Source organism: Falco naumanni, chromosome 4 (assembly GCF_017639655.2).
Source record: "Falco naumanni isolate bFalNau1 chromosome 4, bFalNau1.pat, whole genome shotgun sequence".
Lineage (NCBI taxonomy): Eukaryota > Metazoa > Chordata > Aves > Falconiformes > Falconidae > Falco > Falco naumanni.
The window spans coordinates 92,832,858-92,859,822 of record NC_054057.1 but is presented as its reverse complement, the minus strand read 5'-3'; the positions used below and the strand labels follow the sequence as shown (position 1 = coordinate 92,859,822).

The following is a 26,965-nucleotide window of genomic DNA, read 5'->3' as shown; positions in this document are numbered from 1 at the left end:
AAACTGGCATTTTCTGCTGCAGGTAAGGCAGAAGCAATAAAAAAATCCAGCATCATTGTGATGCTGACAGCAGAGATGTTTAAAACAATAAAAATCTGCTGAGTTCACATAGAAACAAAAATGCAAAATATAACTTCAACTCTAGGAGACTGGACATTGTATGTTCCAAGTGGATGAATCATTTCTTGAATGAAGATGAAAGCCAAATGACAAGAAGTTTCCCATGAAGCTGCATCTCCAGCCTGTGCACAAGCACGAGTTCTTAAAATTATTTAATCGAAAGCGAGAAAGCACTGTATAATCTAATTCAGCATTCTTGTGCAAACACATTACTCTGTAGTACCTCATAAAATTAGAAGAACATACTGAGGTTACCAACTCAATTATTTGGAGTTAGAAAATGCCAGAATTGAGGCTGCCCAAAATCCCAAATACTGGCCAAGAGGAAAAATGAAACCCCAAGCAGTCAGATTTCAGCACCAACGGCTTGAATGGGAACGTGTGTTGGTCCCTGTTGGCTGGGGACATGTTGCAGCTGGGAAAGACTGAGAGGCATTTGCCTGGCCATCAGGAGAGAAGCCACCAGGAAGGTTTCAAACACTGGTCCCGTGAAACAGCCACCCAGACTGAAACCCCCAGATCCTGAGAGCTTCAGGCCCCACACCATGGTTTCCCATGGGGTCTGGAATGCTTTAGCTTGAGATGCAGTTCCTACATGTTTCTGTCATCCCTCACGCCACCTCCATCCTGCCCCTCTCCCCTGAAGATTCCCTGCAGTCTTTGCTTCCCCACCAGCTCCGGCCTCCTCAACTCTTACCAACACTCAGACTCAGCATGTTCCTCAACTTCTCTTAAAATCCCTTTATCCCCAGTCTCATAAAACGCATCCCGCCAATCCCTTACCCCTCAATTAAGATCACAATATGAACTACAATCAGATAAACTCCTCCAGCTCCTCCCTTTTAATCCAGATGAATTTCACAGCTTTTGCTGCTGGCATCTGAAGACAAGAAAGACCATCTTCTCTCAACTGCAATGCCAGACTATTAGGTGAGCACTACAGAGAAACAGCAACAAACAGCAAGAAAGGGGAGCAATCAAGACTTTGGGCATACCCCCATGCTAAGACTTCACATGTAGGGGAAGACCTAGAAAGGTATTTTATTGCCTGTATCTAAGGTACAAGGAGAAGGAGATGCTGTACTGAAGCTGGGAAGTCTCAGGGAACAGAATTTGATGGAGGTGTCTCTTAAAAAAGCGAAGAGTCAATTCAACCAACCAAAACAGCCTAAATGCCCTCTGGGCTCATTTTGGAGCTGCTCAGTATGGTGAGCTGATGATTTGTCCCAGAGCTCCCTACTATTAACGCAGCCTGTTTCTTGTCTTACCTGGAAACCTCTCCTTTCCTCAAGTGCTGCTGAGTATATTTAATTAGTTGTTGAGATTCTGAATGTTCAATGGAAGGCGTCAAATTATTTTGCACTCATGGCGAGCTGCAGCAGGCATCGAGTGCACGGCAGCTCTTGCTGAGCATGGACTTTGTGCTCCTGGTAGGATGTTTAAGAAAACTCGATGAGCAGTTGCAACTTGCAGTTGCTCCAACACGCACAGCAGGACTCACTGGAGCAGTTCTACTTATCTACACTGAAATAGGTTGTCACTGCAAGCAACTTTCTTAAGCTTGTACCTTCCCATCAACAGGCTCCCAGCAGTCAATAAAAGAAATCATTTAGAGTGGAGTGAAGGCATAAACACCACTGTGACCCTCAATGCGGGTGCTAGCTTTGCAGCGGCTCTCAGCAGCACGCTGCCCACTCGCCTGCCTATCGCATCGTCACAGGAGTTCCTCCTGGTATCGTTTCTTAGGTAGGACAAACCCAAAAGCTGGAGCCAGATAAGCTCAAATTAGAATTAGAACTCCAGACAGCTCACAAGAAGCAGTAAGGCTGCTGCATACTGGATAAGGGTTTAATACAAGAGTTACTGAGTAAAATTGTATTGAGATATCCAGGAGATCAAAACCGATCTAGCAGTTCCTTCTGATCTTTCATCTTAGAAAGACACAGATAACCTATGGCATAGCTTATTTTCTCAAATCTGAAGTACTGTAAACACTATCTTTTATCTTACCAAAAGAACTCCTCTGTTCATACCAGATATCAAACACATGCTGATCAGCCTGACCAGAACTATAGACTGAGTCTACCCACTGCAATTAAGCCAAAGTTTCATTTGTTGTGTCTCACATCTACTTCTGCCCCCCATAGTCTCTATAAAATCAGAACGGCCTTTTAAGTATCTGTGCCCAGTCTGGTTACGAAACCTCTCTTCCAATCTTAATCACTGCTGTGACCCAGATGGAACAGAGACAAATTTTAAAAAAACAAGCAATAGAATCCCCATGCAGATAGCAAATCCCATGTTTTGGTTTACAAAAGCAGGAATAGTAATTGTTACGCAATTACGCAAACTATTACGCAAAGACTGAGAGGTAAATAAATGATAAAAATGCATTTGGTCTTGCTCAGAATGAACTGGTATCTGACACAGTGTTGTCTGGAGGAAGAAAAGTAGACCCCTGCAAACATGACTTGGAATAAATTAAATTCATTACACAAAGCAATGATCTGTCCTAAAAACTTACTCTAACTTGATCTACTTGGACACCTTATACAGTGCCAAATCAATGTCATTCAGGGCACATGGCAGCCATACCACTGGGTGGCTAAGTGTCTTGTTTCAGCTGAGAACAGCTGCGATGCATAGCAGCCCTTTTCCAGCCTCTAGACCAACATCATCTTCTCACAGACACTGGGATGTGAGAAATTGATTTTACCCTTGCCATAGGGTCAGTAAATACTGGAGTCCGGAGTAGTTTAGGTCCCACAGTTCAGACACAGAGCTCAGACCTGGAAGCTCTGACAAATTTTTTGTGTAAGGAAAGATTTGTTATGAGGTAAAAAGGTTTCTAAAAAACAAGTAATCCCACTGAATCCCCATGAGACAAGCCAGGAGAAAGAAAGACACAGGATAGGTAAGACAGAACTGGCTTAAAGACCGGCTACAGTTACTTTTAAATGGAACCAGACAAGAGTTACACACAAAGATGAAAGGGTAAGTAAGAATAGCATGTTGTTATCAAAAGCTAAAGTGATGAAATACTGCAGAGAAAAATGCTAAACTTCGTTAACCAAAGAAGCTAAGCATTCAAAAAAGTTATTTTGAAAAAAAAAAACAAACACACAAATAAAATGAGAAAGGGCTATGTATTAAGAAATCAAAATTAAAAATAGCCCAGTGCAACGAAGTGTGAACAATCGATAAGGAAATGCAAGACAACTGTTAATAGCAGGTTATTAGGAATCAAAAGCATCATATCACACACTGATTCGGTACTTGGGAAGGCAGCGAGGAAGCCTACGGGCAAATCTCAAACAAGAGTTCAGAGAGCAGATGCGAAGCCGTGGCAGCGTAGAACCAGCCTCTAAACCAAGAAACCCGATAAATCACCAACTCATTTGATTGTTTAACTTCATTACTGGATAAAATAGCAGTACATACAGTAGAAGCAATCAATATAAAAGCACTAGGAAAATACAAATCATTAGACATTACACTGGTGATAAATTCATAAAGAGAAACTGCACTCAGTGACATGACAGCTGCTGCCTTACATGCTGGGGTTTTGAATAGGTGTCCCCAGACGCCAGTTTCAGCCCATCATCTCCAAGCTCTCATTCTCCCCATCAGCTCCGCAAGATCGCAAGGCTATCCACACTATCTGCAAAGTACTAATATAATGCAAACATTAATATGAAACTGGGGGGGACACGTGTGTGTGAAACTGTACAGCTTGTAAATGACAAAACACTGATTAGGCTTAAAGTCTAAGTTATTCCTATATTTCACTAATATTTAAATATAGTTTAGATAGTTTGGGATAAATAAGTTTTTACTTGCTCATTTCTATAGTAAGTGATATTAGAAAAAAATTGTATAACCTTTTACTGAAAGGTTACAAAAATAGAAGTGCTATGGAAAAAAATGAAGTCATTTGAAATTCAAGTGTAAAGAGGACTTCTACCTAACTGGTGAGTTAATCTTTCCAGTTCGCTCCATCCCCCGAAAACTAGTGCAAACATCACCCAGAGCACTTTCTTCTTTGCTCTTCTTGCAGCAGGAGAGCTAAGAAAGAAAATGCAGGGATCATTTGAGCACATTAACCTCCTTGAAAGAGAAGGGAATGAAACAAGGTCTTTAGAGAATTGCATTCTGTCTGCCTCCACAGTAATGGCATTACACTTGAATGAAAGCAAAATTACGTGGAAGACTGTTAGTTTACCGAAGGGTCAAAGAGATGACAGCTGTGGCAGGCAGCGGTAAACCTTTAATATGCCATGATGTACCAATGTGCACATCCTTCAGTGGATGAATAGATGTGGCTGAACAAGGGATTACACCTGAGCAAGCAACTACATAGATTAATAAATCCAGCATCAGACCATTCAACAACAGAAGCTGTGGGAGTGGAAAAAAAACAACGGCCCAGAAATCCCTATCTGTTCTTCTGTGACTCCATTTATTTTTTAAAAAAATAAATAATACAATCCCAGTGTCACTGCAGAAAATTTAACAGATTGAGACATGTACATAAGGAGAAAAACCCCAAAACACATTGAGACCTCAATTCTTTTTGTTGGTATCTAAGCAGAGTTGTTAAGCGACAGATGCTCCATGTGCAGATTGATCTCCAGCCTAAGCCAAATTGCTCTGCATAGGATGATGTAATCCTCGAAAGTATATCGTTAACTCCAATTTAATAAAAAAGCATGGGCTGAAAAAAAATAGCTTCATAAAAATAGAAAGAAGATCTCACTGCATAAGGCTGAGAGAGGTAGTAACAGGAAAATAAAAAGCAGGTACTGCATCTCTACTCATAAGTACTGTGAATTTCCTTGGTTATTAAATGAGACTCCCCACAAGTCACAGCCTGCACTCTCCGTCACTGCTCACTACCATATTCTACTGGAAACACTTATGTAAATACATTATTGATACAAAAATAAAGACAGAATCAATGCAGCATAATAGGAATGGTTCTGCAAGTTCCATTGCTTTGGTATTAAGATACCTACTTTGCTTAGCAAGTATCTGTACTGCAAACAAACATAAGGAAGCAGAGTAGGCAGGCTGGCAGCAAATCAGAGCCTTGAAAAACTACATTTGAAGTAAGAAGTGAAGATATTTAAACAGTTATTCCCAATCCCTCCTAAATCTGACATTTACTGTGCTGCAGCCACGGGTTTCTTACAGTTAAAATATATTCACTGAGTGTCAGTCACAAGACAACTGCGCTTGTTACATGCCTTTTAGTGACACAATTTTTTTTTATTTCAGAACTTGTTGCTGTAAAATGCATTCAGAATTATGAAGTATTTATTTCACTTTGAGGAGGTTCCAAATCCAATAGTTTTATTAGCCATGAAGGGTGAAGCATGACACAGATGTGTTTATGTTGACTGAAACATTTTTTATGTTTGATTTTGTAAACTGTAAAACTACAGTTGAAAGATCAAAGCGTTACATTCCTACTGAACATCCCTATCAACCTCAATGGGCTTTAGATCAGGCCCTTAATGTGGTATTAATGCAATCTAGATGTTTTTAAAGTATTATCTGTAGCATGCTAAGTGGGCTAAACAAGAATATTAGGGTAATTCTGACAAAAAGACACAAGGGCTAAAATTCTTCCACTAGTAATGACGTGCTTTGATTTTTCAGTGAATATAAGCTCTTTCACAAATAAGCCATATTCCAGAGGTTTAAGAAAGTAATCAATCTTGTTAAAGAAAATAAAAATCTGCAAGAATTAATATAAGAATATTTATTAGTTTAGAGCTTTACCCAGGGACAGACACACACACACACGTAGACAGTGCTGGACAACTTTTGGAAGTATCAAAATTATTATTTATAAAAATACACCTACAGAAGTAAAACTAGCATTTCAAAAGGCTCCTGTTAAAAACTATTTCAGAATTTAGGCATAAAGTCTAAATAGCTAAAAATGTAACGGATCATATTGATTTAATATTTATATATACTCTGTGATTGAAAGAAAATTATTAGTTTTTAAAAACCTTAATAAGCCCCACAAACAAACAACCCCTCCCAACCCAAAAAACCTTCCCCCCAAACCCCACAACCAATATCATTAGGAAGCCTTAAAACTTAAGAACTAGACACCACATGGACTACCTACTTTCAGCAAATTACTGCCCTTCAAAGAATTTCTAAGGTAGCAAAATTAATGTTCAAGTCAAGAATAATTATAGTCAAAATCTGGATAGCTATTACAGAAACAAACACAAGATATTATGAGGATGAAATGTAATGGGTTAATATCTAAGTGCCCATTCCTCACCCACTGACAATAAATGTGCTTGGAATACATGCAGAAAGTTTGGCAGAAGAGCTGGTCTCAGCAGGACTCTGGCAGAAACTCCTAAAAAAAAAAAAAAAAAACCGAACTGGTGGACAACCAAAAGCAGGTAAATGACAAGGTGCATGCAGAACTACAGTTCCAGAAGAGCCTTTTTTCTTAGTGTCATTAGTAACACTGCTGCAACTGTGTTGCATCTCTGGTTCACAGCAAGCTGCTGCTGTCAGGAGTGCAGACAGTTAAAAGTCTCTCCATTACAGCTATGGAAGAAAAATTTGGCTTTGGATCAATTTACATAATGATCTTCCCATTGCACTTCAGCTCAGACACTTATTATATTAAGCAAGTCCAATCAAGTGAAATATTTAATAAGAGAAAAAGATGTACAGAGACAAAGCAACAGTTGCTTTTTTCATCCTGATTTCATGCCTTAAAATGGCAAGTGATGCAACTAAGGTTTTGAACCCTTTTGTACAAACTGGTTTTTACACTCTGACTTGGGGCCTCATCCCTGTGATACGGAGGATTCAGAGACTCTCCCCAGGTCAGGATATTCCCAGCTGCGGGCCACTGGGCATGGGCAGGCAGAAGGGCTGGACCCTAAGCTGGGGGTCACAGCATTCAGCTAAACCTCTGCTTGCACCCAACTTTCTCTCTAAGACATTCCAAGTTACACAAGGAGCAAAATCATGGTGAGTTAAGGCTTTCCTTGACTGCAAGTGGCACTTAAGTTATACAAGCCATAACATTACAGGTCACTAAGTCTGTCTTTTTGGCTGGCCTTTGACTTTTTGAAAGTTTTGCCCAGACAACCTAGCAAAACAGCATGAAAGTTTTAGTCTTCATGAAAAAAATACACCGAAAACTCATGTAATCAATAGCTTGGGGGAGGGGGGAAGATGGTATATACACACCTATCACCAAAATATTTTCTCTTACTTCCTATGCCAGAAAGTCTCTGGTTCCTTCTCACCATGCTCCCTTCCTTCCCAAGTTAGTTGCTTTGAAAGGCAGTAAGAGACAAGCAGATTTACATCAAAAAAAGAAAAAAGATAAGGTTGCTATGGGAATAAGAAGACAAACACTGTTACTTAATCCAACATAAAAAGGATGAGAACTGGAGAAAACTCAAATGGAATTGAAACTGTCACCCCAACCAATGAGGTTATGATCTGCAACAACTGCTTTTTCTCCCCCATTGACTCTGTGCTTTTATGCGATTTCATTTTGTCTTCATACACTACGGATTACCATAATTCATGTTAAGATCCAAAAAATTTTAAAAAAGTAGTAATATTTTCCAATATGTTGCTCACTGCTGTCACTCACTTGTAAACTCTCGTATAAGCTAAAATATGCCCACTCTGCATCAGTGCTGTGAATACAGATCCAGAATTTTACATGAATCATTAGATTTTATATACAAATACATATATATATAAACAAATTCAGCCATATCATTGTCTTTCTTTAAACTACAGTCCAGGTCTGCAATAAAGTTTTACATAGGCTAGAAAGTAAATTCAGTTTGAGGTTTTTCCACAGCTGCAATCAAAGGCAATTCTTACAAATTTTGAAGGCAGAAAAAACTGTCACACCACCCCCTCTCCCTAAAAAGTCAAGGCACCATTAATGTCAGTAGTTTATCTCAAAAAACACTGTCTCTTATCAGAGCTTGCTGGAATCGCTTCCCAGCTAGCACAAAACATCACAGGAAGGAATGAATCTGTACCATTTTTAAGCTGTTGATACAGGATAAACGTTTCTTCACATTTTGAAAGATGTAGGGAAAACTTATATCCTTCCATTACACATCCCCATAGCTGCCTTGACTCATTAAATAACGTGCCAGATGATCTCCCTACACAGCAAACCTTAAAAATGTGAAGCGTGTTCAAACCTTAAAAGACCTAATTCATAAAGTCTCTACCGACAGATGAGCTCCGGCAACACAAAGACCAGAAAGTAATCTGGAATGAGCCAGCTAAATAATTTCCTTGGAACATACAGCAGAGCTTTAAAAGACCGGTTCTTATTTCCACTTTAGCTCTTCCAAGCTATGCAGAGGTCACCTAAAAGTGACCAAGGATGCCACTGCAATTTTATGTTGGGGTACACCAACATCAGTGTGAATCAAATCCCATGTCTGGTTTTAATAGGCAAATTTTGACACTAACAGCCTTATCTTCAAGATCATAACATCTGCCATTCCATTATTTACCAATAGCAATACCTTTGCCTGTCACCTCTGAGGTACAGGAGAATCCTTAACTGAATCCAACACTGAACTATTCTGGGATTTTCTGTGTTGCTTCCAGAGTTATAAATAGTTGTATGGGAACCAGGATAAAATATACACTAATTACCCTTGACTATGCAAATTAAACTGTTTTTAATTCAGGTTTAAAACATCTTGAAGTTCTCAATGTACAACTGCCAAAGGCAAATGAATGCTACATTCCTCTTCACAGTCCTTTGCCTCTGCTGCAAAGTACCCAAAGATGCACTGAATTATTTTGCAAAGTACATGCCTCCTGCAAGGCATGACTCGCAGTTCAGTGGGGACGAGGCGGCATTTCAGACCTCTCCAGTATGCAATGGTGGAGGAGCGGCACAGGAGTTGCAAAATTTTCTGCTTATTTAAAATAACCCCCCTGACATAGTCTGTTGCCTCTACTAAACAGAAGTTACACTAATCCACCAATTGCTCACACTTGGTACTTCTTAACATAATGACACTTATGAGATGGGAACAACCCTCGATGTGTATTAGAAAAAAATGCAGTAAGTCTCTGTTCACATAAGACACTTGAACGGTGCAAAAACTTGCAAGTGCCATTACATGTCTTCCTGGCAATTTGAGTGAAAACTCGTCACCTGCACAAGCTCACAGCCATCAAAATTGAAACACAGGTTTCCTTAAAACCCACAGCCCTGGTGCATCAGGCTGGGCCAGCTTTCTCATTTTACACCCCAGGAAAACATCCAGTTGGTTTCAGGACACAGAGCTCCTTACTTTGTATCGCTGCATAACATTGCCCCATACCGCCCCTTGTTCTCCCAGATGCCTGTTCCCCTCTGTTGAATTAAAATACAACAAATAATTGGAATAGCTGGTTCCATTAAAGTGGTTTTTATGTTCAAATGTTTCTCCACCACACTCTCAGTTTGTGAATGTCTGACCCTTGACTATGCAAAGCACAAACACATCTACCTACGTGTCATCTTCTGCTTTCTCTTCCAAGAGAGCAAGCAGCACTTGTTTAGAAAAAGGTCATCTCTTCTGCCAAAAGGTATGTGTTTGAAATGCTTTTGTCTTTGTTAAAGACTCCAAAAAAGTCAAGAAGAAAGTTGTAACTATTTGTTCCATCCAAGAAGGAAAAAACCACCATGCTACATTAGACAGCTATATTTTAGTATTCTGTTTACAGTTATGCAAATCTGCTTCATTTTAGCATCAATAAGTTCTGATTGTGCTAATCAGTCAAGAATATAAATGAGCCTTTATTTACTTAGGTTTTCAAACACGTATAGTAATATGGTTGAGGTTAAGTATTGATTTACAACCTCGTGTTGTTTTTTACTGAAAACCCAGCTTGAAAATTGTGTTCTGATCCCCGATAAATACTGACCCCTGAAATCTCTTCACTGATATGTACATCCTGTATTGGAAAAGTTAAAGACTAACATTGTCCCATTTGTTATTAAACAAAAAACTGAGAGGCTAATTACGGCAAAAATAAAGCTTTTGTCCAAGAGGCTACCATCACTGTATTTAAAGTGACCAAAATTTAAAATTCACAGCATTTCTTTTGAATGTGATCATGGAGAAAAAAAACCCAAACCAAAATCAGAACAGTTTCTTCTAGAAGGCTTTTTAAAATACAAAACTAAGTATTTATTTTCACTTCTTTTATTTTCCTCAACATCTGCCATTTCCTTCAGCTTTAGATTTCAACCACAGTATACCTTCCCTGTTTTTCAACTGTCATTCACAACCACTTTAACATGGTTTTTTTCCCCCTGCAGAGTCCTGAGCTTCCGAAGTAAGAGGCTGATAGAGCTTATGTTCTGCACAGCAAACTTTTCCCCAAGGTCCTCTCCCCTTGTGCTCCCTCACCAACATCTTTTCCCTCTCTGCTTGGAGAGAAAAGGGTTTCCCTTGCCCACCTTGGTATTTGTATAGCATGACTCACCCGCAGATCCCTAGCCTTCATAAAGCAGTAACTTCATAAACTAACGAGCTCCACTGAATCTCTTTTGTAGTAAAGAAATGAAAGATTAAAGATAGTACCCCAAACTCTAGGAATTATCACACTAGATGAGATTACTCATCCATCTTGATCATAATTTATTCTTTAGCAATAGCCAGCGATAGATACTTCAGCAGGTAGTTTAATCAATGAAGATGGCTGTACAGCAAGCCTGGGATGCTGTTGTCTAGTTCGCTATCAAAAGACAGGCAGAAGAAACAATAGGATGGCTGTTCAGGTAATGAGTGAAAGCTTTATCTTATTTCATTACCCAAACCACCAGAAGACAGGCAAAGCAGCCAAACTTAAGCTTTTATCTCTTCAGTAGAGACAGCCTGGCAAGTAAAGAAGAATGACTTTAATAGCTGCAGCTGAGGGACAGAGGAAAAAGAGATAAGCTGATGCTTTAAGACAGAAGAGGATCCCAGCTTGCAGAGAGTGGATGACAGCCGCTCCTAGAGGCAGCCCCTAGTGTCCCGCTGTGCCATCTTGGGACAGGAGGGTTGCCTGCAATGGGGGAAGCCAGCTGTCCTGCAACAACTTCCAAGACCTTGCTGCTTCTGAAACTCTGAGCTGCCAATGCTGGACCGTGCTAACCCAAAAAGCATCTGTGGAGAGGCTCCCATCCTACCCTCATTACACAGCAGGCATGGCACATGCTAAGGGAAGGCTATGTACCTTCAAAAGCTCCCACCCCAGACACGTGAAAAAGTAGGCTGAAGTCATACCACAAATAAGTAGCCACATACTGAATACCAGGCAATGATCCTTCTACCAAGTAACTCAGCAAACAGAAGTCCTGGAGGCACTGGGAGTTATCACCATTTTTATTAAATAAATATTTAGGCTGTGGATTTCAGTAAGTATGCTGTTATGGGTTACTATTCAATGCACCCAGGCTCCGTAACCTTTTATAAAAAAAAAATATTGAGATTATTTGCTATATTGTATTGCACTTTAAACTGCACTAGGCAGAAGAACCACGTAAGCACAAATGTACCTTCATGCCCAGTAGTATTTGCAAAAACAAAATTTTATTGCAGGATCAAGCACTTCAAAATTTCTTCTTGGTAATTTATGCAAGTTATAATTGCCACTAGCCAGAATTTCTCCATTCAAATGTCATAAAATCTGCAAGAAGCTTGATTAATGAAGATAAAGATTACATTTGTCCTGTTGAAGTGAAGCATTAATTGTCTGGAGGTAAAGATTTCACTTAAAGGTTAAACCGTATCTGCAGCAAGAAGTAGCTGCTTTTCAACAGAAGGTTTTCTTCAGCTTGGAAGATGAAGCAGAAACTGAGGAAACCCTTAAGAGGTATTTTAAAACTCTTTTGGAAGAGAGACTTTATGTCACAGCATTTTCCACACTCATTGCATTAAATACTGTAACTGATAGGAGCATACCCACCATTAGAATAGACTCTAGTAAATCCACTGAGCTTGGAAAGTCCATTACATCAGTGACAGTCTCTCTTACTTGGACCACCCCAGGTTTACACATAGGTAACAAGAAAAAACAAAAGATCCTGATGAAGGAGTCTATATTGATTCCCTCGCTTAATTCCAAGTGCATGGATTAGCACTGTTCTCCAACGCTGCTCAACATCTTATTACAGTATTGGCAAAGAATGAAAACAAACCCTAAAAAGCCATTCTTGGAGTGTGCTCTACTGGCAGGCTGAGAACAGAAAAATTCACAGTGCTAAGGTGTATGTGTACTACAGTTGTATTAAAAGCAGAAGTAGCAGCAGGAAGACAGAGGCAAGTTTTAAACTGTTTCATAGCAAGAGGTGAAATTGAGTCTCCAGTAAGGTACCACCATCTGCTGGTTCATAGACAAAAGGTGCCTGCAGGAGGGCATATTTCTTGCCTGGTACATAAGCTCTGGGAGGTTATTTGCTGTATCCTTTGTTCACAAAAACAGAGGAGTAGTGAAGCTTGATGGTATGTTGGGTGTAAGGACAAAGGGATATCTACAGCAGGTGCCTTTTCAGATTAACAGCAGCAATTTTGTTTTCTGTTATGAGATCTGTATGAAGCACCCATGACATCAAACAATTCATAGAAAAAGCAGAACTCTTAAGACCAAGTCCTTATTTTGTAACCGAGTCAATCAGTAAACAAAATTTTCTATCAGTGTAATGAATCTTGTTAACAATATGTGAGCAATTAAAGCTAAACAATTCTGACAGTCACTATAGGCAAAGATGCATTTTAACATTATGACTATTAATGTATAATGTACAAAAAGGAGACTGCTATTAATATGCAAAATCATTATGCATTAAGATACAGACTGGTCCTGTCTGAGTGCTGTAACTTAATGAAAACTGAATTTTAACAAGAGTGGTGTCATAGTAGTTTCCCCCCCCCCCCCCCCAAATAAATTCTCACACATACAGAAAGGCCTCACCAAAAACTAAACCAAGATTATTTCAAGTTTAAAAGCTGTCTCTGTTTTGCACAGGGGAAGGTATTGCTGGGATTTTGCCAGCGTCCAAGAAGCCTGCACTAAGCATTACACATTTAGGACTGCAAATATACTCCTACATGGGATTAGTTTCAATACAAGATGTCACCAGAAACACATGAGTTATTTCCTCATCTACATTAAACCAACCACATGTTGATGTTTGGTACATCCCTTGTTTTCAAGAAATACTGAAGAAAAATAAAAGCACTCATGCCTTCAAAAGACGTTTAGCAACCAGGAAAGAGCATCTTGCCACATAAGCACGTATCAAAAGGAAGATAAGACACAACCACAGATACTGAATAAGAGACTGCACGTATAAACACAAGGTAGCACAGTTTGAGACCACATTCGTTATGTAGTCAGATCCTACAGCAGCACTCCAAAAAACCACACACACACCACAGACCAATGGGAAACCTATACCAGTGCACCAGTAAACCTGGCACAAAGACAAAGCACTGGCTTTCCAAATCAGCTGGCTAGTAAGAATTTCACAAAAATTCAAGTCTGTCTCTGATTATACTGGATACTAGAATGAACAATGAACACTAACATTGACCTCTTTGATTTTACAGGATTCCTGACATTTGAGATCCAGGGCAAGTACAATGATATTAACAAGGAGATCCTTATCACACTTCTCAGTAGGATCCCCTTTTTGCCTCTCCAAATCAATACGCGACAGAAGATGTAGGGTCAAAACAGAAACCTGGCTGAGATCCTTTACACACACCCAAGTAACCCACCACGTCAAAAAAACAGCATTCCATGTCTGGAGAGCCAGGCTCTTCCTCTGAAACGGGTACTTCTGCTTTCCTCGTGGCACAATTTAATAGCAACAATAAATCAGTAAGAACATGGAAGGTTTGTTATCACGCTTTTTGGAAAAAACTAAGGAAGGGAAGAATCACACTTTCCAATTCTGTAAGTCTCCTAAACTTAATAAAGAGGAGAGCTGTGGATCTGATACATGACATTCCTGAGCCCGAGGGTTTAACAGGGCTTTTTCCCTTATTAGGCTGAGAAGAAAAGCAAAATGTAAAAATGAAAACAATGTAACATCTGAACTGACATACAATAAATGCATACATCATCATCTAGTTTTTAACTCAAATGGACCATTAAATAAGGAATTAGAAAGACACACACACACACCCCCCGATGGGAAATTTCAGTGTAAAAGGACAGAACAGGAACGAGGCTTCAACATACAAATAGTTTCTGCATGTTAAGATAGATTTTTGGCTGGTTTGGGGTTTTGTTTGTTTCTTGGGGTTTCTTTGTTTCTGTTTTGCCAAGACCTGTAATGGCTAGAAGATGAAGTTTAATGGTAACTCTTTGTTTTGGCCTATTTGGATAAAGTGCAATCAAGACAGCATTAAGATATACTATTTGTGGTGCCAAGTTAGAAGTTTAGCCAAGAAAGTTAGCCCTCGTGCTGGACACGCTGTTTGAAACGTGCCCTTTCATCTCCTGAAGAACAAAAGTTTTATGCATTTACACACACAGTTCTCCTTGTTTCACTTCTTTGAACCTTCTCTTGATTCACAGAAGATTCTTCTTTTCCCCCCTCGAACATCCTTCGGAAGTTGTTCTTCCTTTTAATTCTCAGGGAAACTTTTATAAGATACTTTTCCAGGGAGAACAGAACATTCCATTTTAGCAGTATAAAACTGCCCAAAACAATAGAAAATTATGAGAAAGCTGAAAAAAACAATGCCTGTGCTGGCACAGGTGCTGCTGTGAAAGGCTGGGTGAGAAAATGTACAGCTCTTGTGCCAGCTGGGGCCGATGGAGGAGCTTACTCCTTCTCTCCGGTTGAGCAGTGCAATAAACTGCAGGAAAACAAAGCCAAAATTAGCAAGAGCGGCAAGAAAAGCCAGCTGTCATGCAAACTGCAGAGAAGCAGTTTACACACTTATGCAATAGATGTTTACCTTAATTACCTTAGATGATCACCATATTCACCAGCCACTGCAATAGCAGAGCAGCGCACACCCTCCCCCATGCTAGAAATGGGGGAGCTGCTGGCCAGCTCCCCACCACGGGAAGGGACATCAGCTGGGTCACCCAGGAAGGGTGAAGTCTATACAAGAGTCTAGAAGTTGTAACACACCTGGAATCAATCTGTGACTTCACCACAGACCACAGTTTAGTTTTGCACTTTAACTATTCATGCTGTTTTGCATATCTTATTCATTTTTATCTTTGAAGTTGTTCTTCAGAGTAATTTAAACATAATACTACTAAAGCATGTGTTCTGAAATTCCCTTCCTAACAAGGTAGCAGTTTTGAAACTCCATATATATTTAATGTTAAGTAATCACCTTTTTGCTCCCCAAGGTAAACAGACAAAAAACATGCAGGATCATTAGTCATACAGATATAAGCATACATCAATAAACAAAACCCCAAGGGTTTTGTTTGGGCTGGTGTTTTGGTTTTTTTTCCCACTAGATACTCTCACATCCCCACTTTGATGAACTACGAAGATTCACATCGGATAAACGAAAAGCAATTCAATTTAGGACACTGCAATAAGGGAACTAGTTTGAAATACATTATCTGCAAGGACAGAGAATGTCAAGGTTTATAAGCCAACATCAGCATCTCCATCTCTGTAGCTATGATGTTATTTTGTAACACTGAACTGCAGACAGGTCTTAAAAGAACTGTCTCTTTGCTTACGAGCAGAGATTAGGAAAAAATGTTTTCTATAAAGAGTCAGAATACCTGCTAATCTATCTTAATGACACGTTAGAAGTAATTTTCTCAAAACTGTTAAACAACTTGTTTTACATTTACAGTGTGCTCTTACTGAAATCCATCTTGAAACAAATTCGACTGCAGAATTCCCAAGTGGATTTTTAGAAGCTTGTTGTTCCAAAGGTCCACTAACACTACTAAGCACTTGAAGCAAACAAGTAACGTTCACATATAGCACATGCCCAGGCCCCAAAGAGCAGAATATCTATATGTCAGGATTGAGACCTTTTGGCGAGTTCTGAGCGAGATGGGTTAAGCAGCTGGAAATGTTCAGGCTGTTCAGCAAATTACACGTAGCTCAGACTTGTCTCTGCAAGTGCTGACTGTAACTCCAAGCAACACTGTCAATGATGGCAATACATATAACCCTGACTCAACATTTTATATCAATTATGGGTGCTCAAGCCTTCCAAGCAGCCCTGTCCCATCAACACATCTGGCTTTTGACAATACAAAAAACATCTTTTTGCTTGAGTTCCTGCTGGTCCTCCAATCTACCAACTCCCCACAGCTACTAAGCTGACATTTGGGAAGTACACTAATTGAAGGGAGATGACCTGAAATAGATGCAAAGAAAGGCTAGCAGGAGGAACGCTGAAAAGGGGACAAGAATTACACAAGACCAGAATCACTTGTACCTCAAAGTATTAGCAACATTTTCTTTAGTACTGCAATGGTGATTGGAAATTAAATGTTCAGCTAGTAGAGTAGCTACCTAAATAAAAAGCATTTCTATTAGCAAATTCAATGATTGTCAATGCCAACTTTGCTGCTGAAAATGCTGAACTTTGAGAGTTGTGACTTGGTGAATTTGCAGCTAACGTTATCCCTTTCATACCATGTCTCTTTCTACAGCTACATTTGCATAGAACCACACATTTATGACTATGTTGTTTGTTTGTTTTTCCAGGAAGTCAGTTGCTACACTTGGTGTTAATACAGTTTAACATAGGAAACCTCCCAATTCATCCTAGATCCTTCAGGCGACCTTCTTCAGAGGCAGCAAAAACAAAACTTGCTTTCATCTCAGTTGCTTTTAAATACGACCCAAAAGAACCAAGATGACATGAAATAAAAACCTAAGAAAGATTAAAGGATAAAACCAGTCCTTCAACAGATGGGTGAAAAATCTTTTATCCTTGTAGGAGGTTATGTACTTCTCCACACAAACCACTACAAAGGTCAAAGTGATCTGAGCAAAGCTTTAAGGGTGTCACACAAATAGTTCTGCAGACGTTGTCGCTCACACTCTCTAACCAATGGTGTTTACAGATTTTTCATATTACTGCCCACAACACATCAGCAGCACCTGGGAGCCAAGGGGAACCCCGTGCTATTTAAGAGTTAGCCTACCCTCCTGGGTCTGGATGTTTCCTCCTGTAGTATCTCAAAGATTTTTTTTTCCATTTAAAAGAAAAAGCATATTTCAATTCAATACATCAAGCCAGAAGATTTGCATGCTTTGTAATTTAAAAAGATACAACTTCAATAAGGGTACAGTGATTGTCATTTTTCAAAAGAAAGTTTTACTGTATGTTATCTATGAATGAAATACTAGGGGTTTTTTAGCCTTCCCCTCTTAGACTACCTGTATCTTAGATGTTTGTTATGATTCAAAGGATAACTATTAAATTGTACAAACGTAACTAAAAAAATACAGCAAGATTAAGTTCTTAGTCCTTATCTTCCTTACCTTTTATCAACCAAAAAACCTACAGAAAGAAATTTAGCAGATGAAAAACTAAGCCTTTTTTTAGCATCAATACTGATCTAACAATCATGAACATAACAATCATTAATTCTACTACAAATCACACACACAGTGCCTATCACCAATAGAAGTGATTTCCTGCATGAAAATTATTCATACTTTTTAGCTAAGTATTGCAACATAAATATGACAACAATATCCAAGCGATCAAAACCAGCAAGACTACACTTTGAAAAAAGTCTTTAGGAAGCTAATGATTTTTAGTCCCTGGATTTTGGATGGACCCAGCAACAAGACGGTATTTACTCAAAAGTCGTACTAAAAAGGTAGCTTTGCTCCCAGCAGTTTAAAAGAGAGAAAAGCAACTCCCCTCACTTCAACCAGTAATTCTGTGCAAGTCCTGTGTGACTGCTGCAGTGTAAGAAATGCCCAAGACCCCTTTCAGCCAGAAACCTGTAAAGTACTCCTGCAGGAAAAATAATTTATATTTTTAAGTTTCTTGGGATCTTCTTTTTCAGTAGAAAAATATTTGGATCCGATAGAGGCAATATGAGGACCTTTCACTATACAGATAATAAGGCTTCCCTTTATTCGAAGTTTTTGATTAAGCCAAAAACAAATCCTGGCCTTCTGAGCCTCTGTAGAAAGCTAAATCCATATACCTTACTCATTTATGTTTCTGTGCACCTCACGCGGCAATTCAATCCTCCTGAGGGCAGCCAGTACATAACAACAGGTTACAGGAGCAAGAGGGATGAGAGAAGAGGCTGCAGTATCCGTAAGTAATCACAGCTGGGTGACTGCACAGGCCAACCACAGCATCTGCTATCTATCTCTGCATTAGAGTTCTTGTAAAGAAAAAACATCTATTTGCAATAGACCCAGGCTATAAACCATTTCATTTACATGTTTCAATTAAAGTACATGCACACGTACTATCCTCCTCCCCGAAGTAGCATGGACTGTTCTGAAGAGGATGTGTGTAGATAATTTGGGCTCCATCAGCTACGTCTGCCCTTTGCAACCCTGGCAACACCAACACGCACCAAAATTGCCAAGAGTCCAACCCCTGAGAACAGAACAGGAGCCTCGCCTCGCCTCTCCCCCTCACACGCATCTTGGTATTACTAGGGATGCTCAACCAGAACGCATGCTGAATGAGGAGATCGACAAGGAAAGCAAGGGACTTCTACTGCTGCTATGAGCATTGACCTTGATAGAGAAAAACAATTCAGAAGAGCTAACGTGGCAGGAGAGAGATGACCTGAAAAGCAGTAAAAGTTCCAAACACTGAGAATTGTCTGGCATAGCAGGAAAAGCAAAGCTCCAAACTGCTGAACTAGTGCAGCAATAACATATCACTAGTCCTCATGAATAAACCCATTTTAAAGTAAACAAAGTTTTGACAAAGGCTGTAGCAACCATCCCCAGTTACAGCAAGAATTTAAAGTTACCAATTAAATAAAACCACGTATAGTAGCTATTCAATCAGCACACCTACAAAGCATGCATTACTAATAACTATATATAACATTACTAATAACTAATAATCTTTAATGCATTCAAATATCTTCTCCTGGCTTTGAAAACATATTCCCATGTAATAACTTTGGAGAAAAAAGTTATTTTAATTCATTCATTGTTAATATTTTGTATTATTTAATCTATTACATGTTTGGCTTTTAAACTCTACGTGACATTCACATTTCAAAGCCTTCCTGTTCTATTCCTCAAGCACAGTTCAAATCTGGGATCTTGAGATTTATACATAGCTCTAAACTGGAAGTTAGAGATAATTGTATTTTGTTACCTCCAAGACAGCCAACAAGTGAGACCAGGAACAACTGTTTCCAGAGCAGCAGCATCTTCAGTCACCTAAATTCAGTAATTCTCGTTCAGTCCCAGATGAACTGAATGTTCAGTCTTTCCAGCAGCCAGGTTTAACCTGTTAAAAAGAACAAACATAAAACTGAATCCCTCTACGATCCCTAAGAACTGACTTCCTTGTTAATGAAAAAGTTGACAGATCCTCCAACGTTCCTCTTTTTTCCTATGACCTTCAACAGGAGGGTATATACATATATCACATTTAGGTACATGTATGAGGTGTTGGAAGTTACATACTCCAGTAGGAGCAGAGCTGATGGGTAAACTGATTTTGTAGTTCCTACTTCCCACCAATCTCCAGCATTCATTTATTTGTAAGATACAGTACTTCTAAAGAAAGGGAGTACACGAGGTGCAATCATACAGAAAGCAGAGAAGCTTAATGCATTTGCTACAAGACAGCTCACATTGCACTTGCCTTGCAACCATGCTAGCAACAATATGAACATGTGCAAAACCCGATTTAATTAAAGCCATGTCTAATCTATTCTTTTTTTTCCCCCCCCATTCTGAATTTGTACTTGGCATGTGTAACAGCACTGTAGAAGCCTGATGATGCAGAAAAACGGAAAAATCATCCCATAAGCTTGTCACACTCAGCATCAGGTGTAATGACACCCTATGAACTTACTTGCTGGCTTCCATTTCTACCTTTGTCACTGGCTAGGCGATAAAGGGTTTGTCAAGCCCTACTAGCCCAAGTATAACATTTTAATTCCCAGCCCCCACCCCCAAATAAAGCTTTACAGTACATTTTCTCAAGTTGCATGACAACTGTGGCCTTTATATTTTGCATGTGTCACTTCCACAGCATCCTCTTTCTTCAGAGGCAGAGCAGCTGGGTTAAATTTGAGGTTCTGCACACACAGACCAGACCGTTCCTTCTAAAGTACTCCACAGACAAATGCACAGAAATATTAAGGTCCAGAAAGCAGGCATGAATTCTGAAGACCCGAATTTGTGACATTTGAACTTGATTTTTCCATGTGAACTGTTATTTCACAAGACAGTTAAAAAGATTTCAGCACTTCTGTAAACTGAGTGTCTGAATTTCAGGCTAAGCATCCCAGAAAGATAGATCATACAGTGTCCCCTCTGATACATCCCCACCCCACTATCCACTAGGAGAATTTAATCTCCTCAAAAAACCCACGGAGGTTGCACAGCCCTTTGCCACAAGAAGCCTATCTTTTCTCATCTTACGATCCCTGGCTCACGCAGGGTATGCTATCAACTTCCGCAGCAAGGCACAATGCGCCAACAGCAGCACCCTCTCCTCCATTCTGTTAGAGGTATTGCTTTCTGACTTTTCCCATGCGTTTCTAAACCAGAAAATAAACAAAACCAAAACTTCAGATTTCTCTCAAGTAACAGGTATCGATCTCTCAGCAGGCACCTGCTGCCAGCAAAGCTGGTGCAAGAGGAAAGCTTACTGTAGGGGTACAGCAACTCCCAAGTACCTAAAAGATGACAAGGCAGGGGAGAATATTCCCCAAACAGTTTGAGAAACCATACTCAGTTCTCATAGACTTAAGATCTGAAGTTTATCACATGCAACTAAAACGTTACTGGTTTCCAAAAGGAGTCTTGTTAAGTACAATAAATTCTGGTAAGTTTGTGTGTTAAAAAAAGCAAACAACAAAAGTACAACAGTACTTTGGCAACATAATATTTCTTCCCTTCCAGAAGCCAGAAAGCCTGACATCAGACACACATACTGAGGACATCACATAAGGGAAAAAACCCATTTTCTGTCCAACCTGCAGTTCAGAACTTAAAAAAAACAAACCCTCAAAACATACAAACAAACCCAACCTAAACAGAAAAGAAAAAATACTTTTTGTTGAAACTGCAAACATGGGCTTGGCCATCCCCGATGCTTTGATTCCAAGGGCCATCTGCAAAGCCTTTCTCTAAGGGTGGTTATCCCTGGGCAGGACAACCAAAGACCTGGCCAGCACACAGCCCCGGCCGCGCTGCTCCCACTGCCAGCTGAAGCCACGGCTGTGCCAGCACCACACCATCCAGGCATGGCAGCATCTCAGGACACCCCCAGGTCTGGGCTGCAGCGCCAAATCCTACCTGAGCATCACCAGCCTAGCCCATGGAAAATAGCTATTTCATAGCTCCAGTGTCTGCCCTGAGCAGTGAGGGTAGCCAGACGGGGAGGAGATGGAGTAGGAATACTAAAGTATATCTCTACGTCAGCTTTCTTGCAGTCTTACAAGGAAAGGAAAAAAGAAAGGAAAAAACCACCCAAGCCCCGATGGAAAAGCTAAATTAATTTGATTTTGTTCTTCAAGTTTTCTGGGCAAAGCAGAACATGACAGCTCCATTTCAGGCCAGAAAAAAAGTGCTTTGAAGCTAAATAAATTGAGAAGTCTTATATGTGGGAATATAATCATAAAAATACGTCCCAACCACTGCCTGTGTTATATTTTAATGAATTTTAATATCTAAAGAATGGTAGTTACCAGCTGGCTAACCTCGTAAGATTTTAATTACTTTAAACGCTTCATTTTCTCTCTGTTCTGCCATATTTTGCTAATCTAGGACCTATTGCTGAATATTCCAGATTTCATTTTTAAAACACGACACTTAGCGTTCACATTTATAGCTTTAAACCAGATAAACACTGCCTTATGCTCAATAACGTCAGTTCTTTACAAAGGAAGATGTGAGTTCATATGCACACGCATTTAACACCAAGCAGACACCAAAGTATAACAATTCTTGAAGTTTCTCCCCAGTTCATTCTTGAGCTACAACCTTCCTATTAAAGGAGGGAAGCTAAAAAGGAGGTTTCCTCTGCCAACGCCATCCCAGTGTGCCACCAACAGGCACACGAAGGGCTGCTAAACACGAGACCCACCACAGGCTCTCTTGCCTTTCCCCTTCGGCACCTCTGACAAGTTGGACGATGGTACTAGGCTGTTAATAGACACTCAGTGAACATTTGGCACTGGAATATGCTTGTTGCTTGAAACTGATTAAAAAAAAAAAAAGTATGAGTACAACTACAGCTCACCTTTACCCTTTAGAGGAAAAAAAAGGTTTTTATCAATCTAAAAATTAGATCCCCATCAGAGGTAACAGATAAGCATCTATTATATTAGAAAGGCTGCAGTGAGTTACTTTTCATTTCACACTTACTCTAATCATCTAGCAGACTGAAATAATCTGTAAAGCTATTCACTGCCAATGCAGGGATTCAAAAATCAGATGACCATGTTGCATCTCTGTCACCTTCAAAGCTCCTGGATAACCCTGGCTGTTTTTCAGATCATCCACATTCAGAAAGAAGCAAGGAAGAGTACACAGAGAAGGTCCCAGCTCCTTGCCATTTCATTGTAATATTTGAAATATGTCACAACTTACAAACTGAGAGTAATGCAGTATTAAAAGCAAAGAATAATTTTACCTCCCCTCGTTTTGCAGAAGCAAAGGGGCAAATCCACAACATCATTGCGGTGCTTTTGGAAATAAATGGACTTAAATTACCTCCACAGAAATTGAGCACTTTGTAGGTAAAGGCCAGAAAGAATAACAACAAGCAGCACCTGCTGTGGTGAGAAAAGATGGTAAAGAAACAAAGAGTAATACCCACAGAATATTTAAAAGGAAATATAATTATTTTTTTTTTTAAAAAGAAAGCTTCCTAGTACTTGACAGTGCTCTTGTTTCAGGAGAAGCCAGAGATATTTCAGAACAGTAAGAAAGCAAACCTGTGAAGTGGTACAAACACACCAGGAAAAAACAATGGATTTAATTTATTTATTATACATTTCTTTGACTTTCAGAGATAACCAAATTCTCATGAGTTCCTCTGAGAAGTCTGTTGAAGACAGCCAAGGGACAGTGAGAATAAAACAACACCAGCCAAACAAGTTACATAGGATGAAAGCATATACAAAAAAATTCAACTTGATTTTTCTTCCTTCAAAATTTGCTTTCCAAAATCTATGTACTTTCAAATCATATAACATAGCAAGTGATGGACACGAATATCTGAAAGAAACAGAAAGTTTGGGAAAGGTTCAAAAGTCAGTAATTTTATTCAGTGACCTTAATTTTTACTACCCAGAGTCAAGTGTAAAAAGCAGTAGTTCCCCAAAGGTGGAATTTTTATTTCTATATATAGAAATGGAACTTGTCAGATCTGGCTGACAAGTTCAACTTTTGAATCTGAGCTAGAGGAATTCATAGTGTCACTGAGTCTAAGCTAATCAGAAAGTCCTGGAACTTCGGAGAGCTACAGAGACCTAGAACTTATTTTTCTGTATTGATCACAAACCACAAAACAGAAAATTGATGTACTGACACTAGAGGTCAGCATATCTTTGCAAAGGAAAAGAAATACCAGAATCTCATCTTGATCAATTACAAGATCTACACTTTAGTTAATGATAAAGTCATCTCCACAGGGCATCATAAAAAGAAAATGCACTGATGAGCATGGAATGCCCCTCAGCAGCTTCAAGTAGCCCAATTTTTTTGTTTTGGTTTGTTGTGTGGGGTTTTTTGGGTTTTTTTTGTTGTTGTTGTTGTTGGGGGGCAGGCGTGGAATATCCATTTGTCATTTCCTTCAAAACAAAGTTACTAGCTGTGAAAAACTACTGACATAGTGGGCTGAATCAAGCCACTGCCTCTTACAATATTTTCACTTCATATAGCAACTACACACTCACTCTGCCATGCTCATAGAAAAACCCAAACCAAACAATTCAGTTGAAAAATGCCACAATCATAGGCTTTTGAAAATCCAAAAGAAACACAACAAACACACTTCAGAAGTGCTACTTTCGCACAAGATATTCTTTCTCCAACATCAGCTCATCTCCAGACTCTGGTCCAATATCAAGACAGCCCAGTTCACCTGGATCTGTCTCTGTTGAGATGACTCCAACTCAAAAGTGCTAAAGGTATATGGAAGTATCAAGTCAAGGGCAGACTTATCCTTTGCCAGATTTGACCACCATGTGTTTTTTGGGGTTTTTTTGGTTTTTCTGTTGTGTTTTTTTTTTTTTTAAATCCAACATATATTTGTTCCACTGACACAAACATAGTGCCAGCTCAACACGACAGCTCAGAATAGATTTTGTCAGAATTCAATTATTAATTTCCTTCAAGTGACATCATCCAACAAACAAACCTAGACAGTAAGGTATTTGAGCAATTTAATACTAGAGATTGGAAAGGCTCTGAATAAAACAAAACTCAGGAAATATTACAGAGCCAGCACTAGAAGCACACTTCTGAAAGAAATGCAAATGCATCTAACACACCTGAAGACTGTAAATAAATAAGAATTGACCAGTTAAAGAAGTATGACAAAGAACAGAGGCAAAAACCCACGAGGCAATACTGTGGATTGTTCCAAAGAAAAGTTTAAAATGTTGCTCTAAGGAAAATTGTGGTTGCTCTGACTCCTTTGGGGTCTCATTAGATCTTTGTTCCACAGCTGCATGGTAGCACCGCTCATTAGGAAGCAGCCTTTGCAGGTAGTAGTTGTGAGGCTGCCTGTGGCTCTTCCTCAGCCCCCCCATCCCTACAGGGGTAGCAACGGCAGACAAATCACCCTGATGAAGTTGAACTGTGAGCGCAAAAAGGAGGAAGAAAGTTTTAGAGAAACTTCATTAACCAGCACTAAGTAGGATTAAAGTCATCTCTTGTGTGTCCTTAGCAGAGGCTTAGTTAAAAGCATCATTTGAAACAAAATTAATTTCTAAAAGCTTAAAATAGAAGAACCAGCAACTGTTCTGTGGAGAGTTTTATTACAAATTCTCTTGTCTCACTGCATTTATTGACTCTTTCAGCTTCGATTCCCTGCCCATCCATCCCTTGCACTTGACCTAAATCTCCCCGGCACACAGACCACACGACTGGTTCTGGTTTACAGAGCATCTTCCCTAGCCCTACATTTATTTCAGTCCCCCCTTTTCTCACTGGAACAAAAAGCATCTGTAGTATAGTAATTGAATGGCCACTCTCCTTGTGTACTAATCTTTCCACGAACAGTGTCGCAAAGCATCTCTCCTTTGTATCTCTTACTCATCACCATGTTAAGACCATCTCTGAACATAAAACCGACAGAGTTTCTGAACTTGGTACCCTGAAGTTCTTCTATTTAAGAGCTGTAACTACTACTAAAGAAAGCTTTAACTCCTTTAACTCTGCCAAGCCTCTTCCCACGGAGAGTCATTCCACATCAACAAAAGCAGTGAAGTCGCAAGACAAAAAAAAATTAAGGAATTACATTTAAAGTCCTCCAAAATCCTGCTTATTTTTAAGACCACCGCTTTCCCCAACTCTGTGTATCAACAATTTGAGAGCCTCTTTATATCTAGCCAGAGGTCCTCACTTTGCACTGCCCGCAGAGACAGCCCACATCAATCAGCTTTGAGACATCCATGGGAACACTCCACAAAAGAACCAGCTTCACATTTTTCCCCAAGTTCACAGGGGAATGTTTATCGGAATCTCTTTTAACTTCTTCAATTTAAGCAATTACATGATACAATTTAACATTAGTAAGTCTTAAGCAACAGCAACTCCAGACCCCACGTACATGGAAGACCCATTCTGAAAGTAGTGAATCAAGTTTGATATGTTTACTGTCATTTAAAGCTAAATTATGCCTGGGTTTGATGTTGGTACAGTGAAGGTGTTACACTGATGAGTAATTAACCTACTCTAATTCAAAACATAGATATTGAAACAGAATTATATGCCTTTTTCCACATTACTTCATGAAACATCCACACATTGGTAAATAGACAAAGTCCACGAGACAAAGCAGATTCGCACAAAAGTTTACTCTTCAGACCTTAAAACTTAACTTCATCCTATTTGCTTTTCCTGTCCAACCAGGTCCCAGCTTGCAATTAACCAGTGTATGAGAAATAAACAACAAAAAAGATACTTTGTGTTTTCTTTCCATAATATTTTGAAGAGTTTTAGTTACAAAAGCTGATAGTATTAGAAAACCAAACAAACAAGATCTCTACTCACAGGAGAAACGAACTTAAGACACCTGTTAGACAAAACACCTGCTATAACAATAGTAACTTCACAGGCATCAGCCAAGACATTTTATTTCAAATAGCAAGAGCATAGCCGCGATGCAGGTCCAAGATCGGGTCCTGGCTGCCAAGGGATGGCTCTCAAGCCCCAAGCAGCAGGTTTTTAGGTTTGCCATGGTGTTCATCTGCATACAGACTTGGCGTGTCCCAGATACCACCAAGCGCCCTTCTAGTCTTCAAGTAAATTCTCATCTTTGGTTCCAAAATTGTACTTTAAAATTATTCAGAAGGAAAAGGAGTTTTTACAGTGTACCAAAGCTTTCAGGCTGTAACTCACTGGTAAAAATTCTTTACTTACAGCGATCAGAATACTGTCTATTTATCACAAAGAAAGGTTTGAAATTCC

At 39.5% G+C, this 26,965-nt stretch overlaps 1 protein-coding gene across 2 annotated transcripts in view; it reads right to left on the bottom strand.

The window, feature by feature from the left end:
* CNTN3 (contactin 3) overlaps positions 1–26,965 on the bottom strand; it is a 109,271-nt gene that overhangs the window by 63,248 nt on the left and 19,058 nt on the right. For both annotated transcript variants that reach the window (XM_040592903.1, XM_040592904.1), the window contains exon 2: positions 19,461–19,595. In XM_040592903.1, coding sequence (XP_040448837.1) covers positions 19,461–19,515 — 55 coding nt within the window. In that variant the 5' untranslated portion in view covers positions 19,516–19,595. The remainder of the gene's footprint in view (positions 1–19,460; positions 19,596–26,965) is intronic.